The 10,065-nt window shown below is 46.1% G+C and overlaps 1 protein-coding gene across 1 annotated transcript in view; it reads left to right on the top strand.

Moving 5' to 3' along the window:
- The first annotated feature begins 4,143 nt into the window (after positions 1-4,143).
- Positions 4,144-10,065, top strand: part of TEKT5 (tektin 5) — a 49,609-nt gene continuing 43,687 nt past the window's right edge. The window contains exon 1 of the mRNA XM_061401117.1: positions 4,144-4,821. Within this exon, the coding sequence (XP_061257101.1) occupies positions 4,246-4,821 (576 nt within the window). The 5' untranslated portion in view covers positions 4,144-4,245. The remainder of the gene's footprint in view (positions 4,822-10,065) is intronic.

The raw sequence follows: 10,065 nt of genomic DNA, 5'->3' as shown, positions 1-10,065 counted from the left end.
CAGTATTCTTGCCTGGGAAATATGGACAGAGGAGCCTGGCAGGCTATGGGATTGCAAAGGTTCAGACAAGACCGAGCGCACATTCACACACGCACTGTAGGGATAGAGGACACGTCAGTGGTTGCCGAGTTAGAAGCAGAAGGAAGAGCACGATCTGCCCGGGTGGTGGGGACAATTTCATCCCGGTGGTGACCGAGGGCCTGTGTACCTTCAAAAGCCTGCATGCACCAGGTGATCCACTGTGTGGAAATTGTACCTCAGAAAACCCGACATAAAGAAATGCGAATGGCACTGATATATTTTAAATGGATAACCAGCAAGGATCTGCTGTACAGCACAGGGAACTCTGATCAATGTTATGTGGCAGCCTGGATGTGACAGGAGTTTTGGGGAGAGTGGGTATATAGGGCTGAGTCCTTCACTGTCCACTTGAAGCTATCACAACATAGTTAACTGGCTATAATCCAATAAAAAGTAAAAAGGTTTTCTTAAAAAAAAAAAGAAATGCAAGAGGTAAGACATTTATTGCAGCAATGTTTAGAGGAAATACCTTTAAATGCCCCATTGTAGAGAATGATCAAACAAATCATACCACCTCTGTATAATGGAGGGATGCGCAGCTACTAAATGGTAGAAAGAGAGGTTTATGGACCAAAATGAGATGATCTCCAAGAGTTACAATTATGTGGAAAACAGTGGGTATGATAAACACTGTTTATCATCTATGTAAAAAAGATATAGATTGATATAAGCTTGTATGTTGGAGAAGGCAATGGCACCCCGCTCCAGCACTCTTGCCTGGAAAATCCTATGGACGGAGGAGCCTGGTGGGCTACAGTCCATGGGGTCGCTAAGAGTCGGACACGACTGAGCGACTTCTCTTTGACTTTTCACTTTCATGCATTGGAGAAGGAAATGGCAACCCACTCCAGTGTTCTTGCCTGGAGAATCCCAGGGACGGGGAGCCTGGTGGGCTGCCGTCTACGGGGTCGCACAGAGTCGGACACGACTGAAGCGACTGAGCAGCAGCAGCAGCAAGCTTGTATGTGCATAAGATATCTCTAGAAAAATGCAAAGATCTGATAACTGGATTTTATGTGAAAAAACTGAAAGTAGCTGAGTGGTGAGAAAATCTAAACTTTACACTCATAGATATTGCTTACATTAATTTTTATTTATTTATTTTTGTTGAAGTATAGTTGATTTGCAATGTCATGTTGGTTTCAGGTGTACAGCAAAGTGATTCTGTTTTGGGTATGTATATATATATGAAACTGTTAGTCTCTCAGTCTTGTCCGACTCTCTGAGATCCCGTGGACTGTAGCTCGCCAGGCTTCTTGTCCATGGAATTCTCTAGCAAGAATACTAGAGTGGGTAGTCACTCCCTTCTCCAGGGGATCTTCCCAGCTAGGGATTGAACCCTGATTTCCCGAATTGCAGGCAGATTTTTTACTGTCTGAGCCATCAGGGAAGCCCACATAGATTCTTTTTTGAGATTCTTTTCCATTTTTAGATTTTTTTCCATCATGGGTTATTATGAGATACTGAATATAGTTCCCTGTGCTATACTGTAGGGCCTTGTTGTTTATTTTCTATTTATAGTAGTGTATATCTGTTACTGCTAAATGCCTAATTTATCTTTCTCCCCACCTTCTTTCCTCTTTGATAACTATAAGTTTGTTTTCTATGAGTCTATTTCTATTTTGTAAATAATTTCATCTGTGTCATATTTTAGATTCTACATATAAGTGATATCATATGATATTTTCCATCCTAAAGGAAATCAGTCCTGAATATTCATGGAAGGACTGATGCTGAAGCTGAAACTCCAATACTTTGGCCACCTGATGCAAAGAGCTGACTCATTGGAAAAGACCCTGATGCTGGGAATGATTGCGGGCAGGAGAAGGGGATGACAGAGGATGAGATGGTTGGATAGCATCACTGACTCAATGGACATGGGTTTGGGTGAATTCCGGGAGTTGGTGATGGACAGGGAGGCCTGGCGTGCTATGGTTCACGGGGTCGAAAAGAGTCGGACACGACTCAGTGACTGAACTGAACTGATCTGATATTTGTCTTTCTCTGACTCACTTCACTTGGTCTGATCATCTCTAGGTCCGTCCATGTTACTGCAAATGGTATTATTTCATTCTTTTTAATGGCTGAGTAATATTCCATTGTATATAGTATAATGTATATATATATACATGTTTTTAGATACGTGATCACATTGATACTATTGCCATTAACATTTAGTGCTTTATAAATACCCTGAGGCTTTCTGGACTATTTCTTGGAATTCTTCAATACAAAAACACTTCCTGGGTGGGATGTCCCATCTCTAATGATCCTGCAAGCACTCTAGGTCCAGAGGGGGCCCAAAGCCCACCCTATAAGATGGGAATCTCAAGCTTTCTTACAGTCTCACTGTGGAAATGAAACAAATGAGTTTATGTAAAGCCCTATGTATACAGAGGTGCTTAATACATTTCTCTCTGCCTTAATCATCTAGTACCCACTGCATTTTTCAGTCCAGGTTTTAGGTGACTGGGGAGAAAATTCATGTTAACCATCACACTCCACTAACAAGGGCCATTTGAGGGTTGACTGTATTGTCTTTCTCATTTCAAAAGACGGAAGAATACAATCAGTAGAATAGGGTTACGTGTGTGTGTGCTAAGTCGCTTCAGTCGTGTCCAACTCTCTGCAACCTCATGGACTGCAGCCGGCCAGGCTCCTCTGTCCATGGAATTTCCCAGGCAAGAATACTGGAGAGGGTTGCCATGCCCTCCTCCAGGGGATCTTCCCGACCCAAGGATTGAACCCACATCTCTTACATCTCCTGAATTGTCAGGGGGGTCCTTTACCACTGGTACCACCTGGGAAGCCCTCAAAAGGGAAAGGGGACCCCACAAATCAAGCACCCCTCTTGTCGAATATCTTGAGACTTTATTGCCACTCCCACCAACCAAGGAGGGGAGGAAGTTTCTTGATGGAATGAAAGTATTGGTATAGAATGGAAGGTTGAATGCTTTTTCTGGAGTAACAAAACCCTCAACCTAGACTCCCATTCATCCATTTAGTCCTGTGTCAGGTGCTGGGAGTTAATGGCGAAGCCAAACAGACGTGGCAGAGCCCTGCCAATGAGCTCACATCCCTCACCTTCCTTCTTAAGTTCAGGTTTGTTGAAGTATAATTTACATACAGTAAAAACCATCCCTTTTTTTGTTGCTCAGTTGCTCCGTTGTGTCTGACTCTTTGTGACCCCATGGACTGCAGTGACCCCAGGCTGTCCTGCACTATCTCCCAGAGTCTGCTCAAACTCATGTCCATTGAATCGGTGATGCCATCCAACCGTCTCATCCTCTGTTGTCCCCTTCTCCTCCTGCCTTCAATCTTTCCCAGCATCAGGGTCTTTTTCCAGTGAGTCAGGTTTTCACATCAGGTGGCCAAAGTATTGGAGCTTCACCCTTTTTAGTGGATGGTCCTATGAGTTTTGACAGATAGTTGCATAACCCCATCACCATCAAGATACAGGACAGTGCTGCCATCATTCCCAAATTTTCTCCTTCCCCTCCGGTCAATCTCCCTCTCACCGCCAGCCCCATCGATCTGTCTTCTGTCCATATAGATCTACCTTTACCAGAATGTCATGTAGATGGAATCATACAGGATGTGAGTCTAGCTGCTTCCACTGAGCTTAATCCATCTGAGATTCATTCCTGCTCTTGTGTGTGCCAAGAGCTCATTCTGATTTTTTTACCCCTGAGTGGTATCCCATGATGTGCATGGACCACTCTGGTGCCATCCTGGGGACAGAGAGAGAAGGGAAACAACTAGCCTTGACCACCTTGACCCTGAGTTGATTGGATGTACTGGAGTGGACCACATTCTCCCATAGGCAGAGTTAAGTGTGGAAAGGCAGATTTGATTATTTACTGAAAATATACAAATGCCATTTCTTGCACCTCCAACTCTTGTCGACTGAAAAACTCATTCATGTTGTTGGTTGTTTTGTTTGGGTTTCCATTGGGCTGCTATGGTCCCAGCAGGGGGTAAGTGAGCCGGTGCAGGGTGGGGGTGGCCAGGGGGCCGCCCAGGAGGGCACCACTCCCAGGCTTTATGACAACAGCGCCGAGTCATAGAGGCCCTGCCCATCCCTAAGAGAAGCCCCTTCCCCTTCCTGTGGTGCCCTGGCCTCCCCAGGGTAGACTTTTGCCCTAGCGGGGCTGATGGGGGAAGATGGAGTTTCTTGGAACAACTCAGACCGCCACTTACTGTGGTCCCAAGAAACCCTGTGGCGGGAGCGCGCTGCCCTCGGTGGCGTCCGGCCCGACCGTCCAGGAGTGCTACCAGCCCTACTACTTGCCAGGATACCGCTACCTCAACGCTTGGAGACCCAGCCTCTTCTACAAGGTGGCCAATGCCCAGACCTGCCTGGACGAGGCGGCCACCTGCCGCAGCGCCCTGCGGCCGCCCACCATCCTGCCGGCCGTCCGCTCCGCCCTCTTCTGTCGCTACAGCCCCCAGGACTGGGACCAGTCCAACCGGCTGCAGTTATGTGGGGCTGAGGCGTCGCGGCTCTGGGCCGGCCGGATGACGGGCGACTCCATGCGGCTCATGCAGGACAAGGATCAGCTGACGCGCCAGATGCAGGAGGGGACCTGCCGGAACCTGGGCCAGAGGCTGTCGGACATCGGCTTCTGGAAGTCGGAGCTGAACTACGAGCTGGAGAGGCTTCTGAACGAGAACCACAGCTTGGATGCCATTAAGAGGCGGCTGGAATGTGCGGCTGAGGAGCTGAGGTGTCCATTGCAGGTGAGCATGGGGCAGGGAGGGGGTCCTGGGGGTGACTGGGATGTCAGCCCTGCAGTACAGTCCCACACACCTCCCTTGAGTGAAGGTCAAGGTGACAGGCATCTTGAAGCTCAGTTTGAGCTGCATCATCATCTATCAGTTCAATTTAGTCGCTCAGTCATGTCCAACTCTTTGTGACCCCATGGACTGTGGTACCCCAGACCTCCCTGTCCATCACCAACTCCCGGTATTTACTCAAACTCATGTCCATCAAGTCAGTGATGCCATCCAACCATTTCATCCTCTGTCATCCCCTTCTCCTTCTGCCTTCAATCTTTCCCAGCATCAGGGTCTTTTCCAATGAGTCAGTTCTTCACATCAGGTGGCCAAAGTATGGGAGTTTCAGCTTCAACATCAGTCCTTTCAATGAACATTCAGGACTGATTTCCCTTAGGATGGACTGGCTGGATCTCCTCGCTGTCCAAGGGTCTCTCAAGAATCTTCTCTAGCACCACAGTTCAAAAACATCAATTCTTCGGTGCTCAGCTTTCTTTATAGTCCAACTCTCACATCCATACATGACTACTGGAAAAACCACAGCTTATGGACTAGATGGAACTTTGTTGGCAAAGGAATGTTTCTGCTTTTTAATATGCTGTCTAGGTTGGTCATAGCTTTTCTTCCAAGGAGCAAGCGTCTTTTAATTTCATGGCTGCAATCACCATCTGCAGTGATTTTGGAGCCCCCCAAAATAAAGTCTCTCACTGTTTCCACTGTTTCCCCATCTATTTGCCATGAAGTGATGGGACCAGATGCTGTGATCTTAGTTTTCTGAATGTTGAGTTTTAAGCCAACTTTTTCACTCTCCTCTTTCATTTTCATCAAGAGGCTTTTTAGTTCTTCTTTGCTTTCTGTCCTAAGCGTGGTGTCATCTGCATATCTGAGGTTATTGATATTTCTCCCGGCAATCTTGATTCCAGCTTGTGCTTCATCCAGCTCAGCGTTTCTCATGATAAGTTTCTCATGATAAGTTAACTCTGCATATAAGTTAAATAAACAGGGTGACAGTATACAGCTTTGATGTACTCCTTTCCCGATTTGGAACCAGTGTGTTGTTCCATGTCCAGTTCTAACTGTTGCTTCCTGACCTGCATACAGGTTTCTCAGGAGGCAGGTCAGGTGGTCTGGTATTCCCATCTCCTTAAGATTTTTCCACAGTTTGTTGTGATCCACACGGTCAAAGGCTTTAGCATAGTCAATATTGCAGAAATAGATGTTTTTCTGGAACTCTCTTGCTTTTTCGATGATCCAATGGATGTTGGCAATTTGATCTCTGGTTCCTCTGCCTTTTCTAAAACCAGCTTGAACATCTGGAAGTTCGAAGCCTAGCTTGGAGAATTTTGAGCATTACTTTAACTAGCATGTGAGATGAGTGCAATTGTGTGGTAGTTTGAGCATTCTTTGGCATTGCCTTTCTTAGGGATCGGAATGAAAATTGACCTTTTCCAGTCCTGTGGCCACTGCTGAGTTTTCCAAATTTGCTGGCACATTAAGTGCAGCAGTTTCACAGCATCATCTTTTGAAATAGGATTTGAAATAGCTCAACTGGAATTCCATCACCTCCACTAGCTTTGTTCATAGTGATGTTTCCTAAGGCCTACTTGACTTTGCATTCCAGAATGTCTGGCTCTAGGTGAGTGATCACACCATCATGATTATCTGGGTCATGAAGATATTTTTTGTACAGTTCTGTGTATTCTTGCCACCTCTTCTTAATATCTTCTGCTTCTGTTAGGTCCATACCATTTCTGTCTTTTATTGTGCCCATCTTTGCATGACATGTTCCCTTGGTATATCTAATTTTCTTGAAGAGATCTCTAGTTTTTCCCATTCTATTGTTTTCCTCTATTTCTTTGCATTGATCGCTGAGGAAGGCTTATCTCTCCTTGCTATTCTTTGGAACTCTGCATTCAAATGCTTATATCTTTCCTTTTCTCCTTTGCCTTTTGCTTCTCTTCTTTTCACAGCTATTTGTAAGTCCTTCTCAGACAACCATTTTGCCTTTTTTCATTTCTTTTTCTTGGGGATGGTCTTGATCCCTGCCTCCTGTACAACGTCACGAACCTCCGTTCATAGTTCTTCAGGTACTCTGTCTATTAGATCTAATCTCTTGAATCTATTTCTCACTTCCACTGTATAATCATAAGGGATTTGATTTAGGTCATACCTGAATGGTCTAGTGGTTTTCCCTACTTTCTTCGATTTCAGTCTGAATTTGGCAATAAGGAGTTCATGATCTGAGCCACAGTCAGCTCCCGGTCTTGTTTTTGCTGACTGCATAGAGCTTCTCCATCTTTGGCTGCAAAGAATATAATCAATCTGATTTTAGTATTGACCATCTGGTGATGTCCATGTGTAGAGTCTTCTCTTGTGTTGTTAGAAGAGGGTGTTTGCTATGACCAGTACATTCTGTTGGCAAACTCTATTAGCCTTTGCCCTGCTTCATTCTGTACTCCAAGGCCAAATTTGCTTGCTATTCCAGGTATTTTTTGACTTCCTAGTTTTGCATTCCAGTCCCCTATAATGAAAAGGACATCGTTTTGGGGTGTTAGTTCTAGAAGGTCTTGTAGGTTTTCATAGGTCTTTTCAGCTTCTTCAGCATTACTGTTTGGGGCATAGACTTGGATTACTCTGATATTGAATGGTTTGCCTTGGAAATGAACAGAGATCATTCTGTCATTTTTGAGACCACATCTAAGTACTGCATTTCAGACTCTTTTGTTGACTATGATGGCTCCTCCATTTCTTCTAAGGGATTCTTGCCCACAGTAGTAGATATAATGGTCATCTGAGTTAAATTCACCCATTCTAGTCCATTTTAGTTCGCTGATTTTACTCCTCTGATTCCTATCATCATCTATAGTCAGCTTTAAGTTAAATATATATGTATGTATATATATATATATATATTTACGTATGTGTGTGTGTGTGTGCGCGTGTGTGTGTGTGCTTAGTTGCTCAGTCATGTCCAACTCTTTGCAACCCCATGGACGGTAGCCTGCCAGGCTCCTCTGTCCATGGGATTCTTCAGGCAAGAATACTGGAGTGGGTTACCATGCCCTCCTCCAAGGGATCTTCCCAACCCAGGGATCGAACCCAGGTCTCCCACATTGCAGGCAGATTCTTTACTGTCTGAGCCACGAGGGAAGCCTATGAGCACTGGAGTGGGAAGCCAATCCCTTCTCCAGGGGATCTTCCTGACCCAGGAATTGAACTGGGGTCTCCTGCATTGCAGGTGGATTCTTAACTACTAAGCTATGAGAGAAGCCCATTTATACATATGCATATATACATAATATATATTGTTGTGCATATATATTATGTATGCATACATATATTATGTATATATACATGCATATTATATACATATAAGTTATATATAACTTAGTCAGTTGACAATAATCCCAGTGCAATCAGGGTTCCTCAGACTGAATGGAATTTCCTTTCTCCTGAGGTTACAGCAGAGTCACAGGTGCTTCATAAAGACATCACAAGCACACATGTGTGTATATGTACGTGATGGTTTTTAGAAGACGTGTTTCAATTAACTGCTTTATTTTTCTCCGTAGCCCTTGAGACCCTGCTAATATACTAGATAATTTACATTTTTTTCTTATTTACTGTTTTGCTCCATGCACTAGAATATAGGCTCCTCGAGGGCAGGGATTTCTGTCGACTTTTCCAGCAAAGACTGCTGTTCAGCTGCGAGGGACCAGTATGTCTATGAAAAGTGAAATGAAAGTGTCATGTCCCACTCTTTGCAACCCCATGGACTGCAGCACGTCAGGCTTCCCTGTCCTTCACCATCTCCTGGAGTTTAGCCCATTTGCTAGAACTCTTATAGGCTTCCTGGCTGCAGAGGAGTCTGAGTAACTGAGAATTTGTCCCTGGGTCCTGGCCGGACATTTTGGGCGGAGGGACTGGCATTATCCGCCTTGGGCTGTGGAAGATTATCGTGGCCACACGAGACAGTGTCCTGCTGCTTCCTGGAGCACGTGGGGACGCAGACATCCTGCCTGCCGACCTCCTGCATCTGCATCTGCTCTTTGTCAGGCCTGGGGACACCTGAGGGGTTCTGCCTCCAGATCCCTTGGAGACATGGAACAGGTTCTGACCACTATGGGGTGGTGGGGGTCCCAGCTGTTTCTCTACACCCCCAGGTTGCCCACCTGGAAGGACAGTGGGCAAGGACTGCCACTCAGAGATCCAGGGTAGCATCCGAAATCCAGAGCTCCCCCCACTGCCTCCAACCCTCCTCACTCATCGAGCCTGTCTGGAAAGCCCAGCTCTGCCTCATTATGTATGGCCCCCTGTGACAGCCAGATGGAGGCACAGGGACCAGAGACATATTACTTCTGTGCACTTGTTTCCAAGTCCAAGCTGACCACCTTGTTCCAGGTGCTTCTCAGTGAACCGTGATGACAGCCTCCTTCCTGGCCTCCTGACTTCTGCTCCCTTCAACCCATTTTCCAGACAGTAGCCAGAGGGATGGTTTTAAACATTAAACTAGATCTCTGCTCCTGCCCACTAAAACCCCACAATGGTTTCCTCACGCATTGGAGGGGTTAACATCCGAGTTTCTTGTCACAGCCCCAGTGCTTCCTGTCTGCTGCGCCTCCTACCCCAGGGTCTTTGCACCAGCTGTTCCTGCTTCCTGGCACAGTATCCCCATTCATTTCTGCTGCTTCTCATAATTCAGTCATGATCTGCCACCTCCTTAGGGAAGTCCTCCCTAACCACCCGGTCATTTCTTCACCACCCACTCACAGTCCCTTATTTTCATCCCAGCCCACATCACAGTCAGAAACAACTGAGATTCCTTTCTCTGTTCACGTGTGTTTGTGTTCTTGCTTTTCTATTCAAACTCCACATGAGCAAGGGCTGTCTGTTTAGTTCACGCAGTGCCCCCAGTACCTTGATGGATGGTGACACAGAGAAGAGGGGGCAGTCAATTCTCCTGAAATCAAGGGCTCCTCCCCCTCCTTCCTGAGTTCCCAGATGTTTTTGCATCCCGATGCCAGATGTCCTGCTATGCTCCCTGACCCCTTCTCCTCCCATGCTCTTTGTGACACCACAAGCCCATGGCCCGTGACCATTCTTTCTCAGTCTGCTGCTGCAGGAGCTGCTCTGAGCATCTGCTCCCCTGACTGCTATTCCACTCTGCTCATGTCACATCTTTCATGGCTCGTAAGGGCCATGTGGCAG

Source organism: Bos javanicus, chromosome 25, assembly GCF_032452875.1.
Source record: "Bos javanicus breed banteng chromosome 25, ARS-OSU_banteng_1.0, whole genome shotgun sequence".
Classification (NCBI taxonomy): Eukaryota; Metazoa; Chordata; class Mammalia; order Artiodactyla; family Bovidae; genus Bos; species Bos javanicus.
The sequence above is the reverse complement of the archived record's forward strand: the minus strand, read 5'-3'. Positions and strand labels throughout refer to the sequence as shown.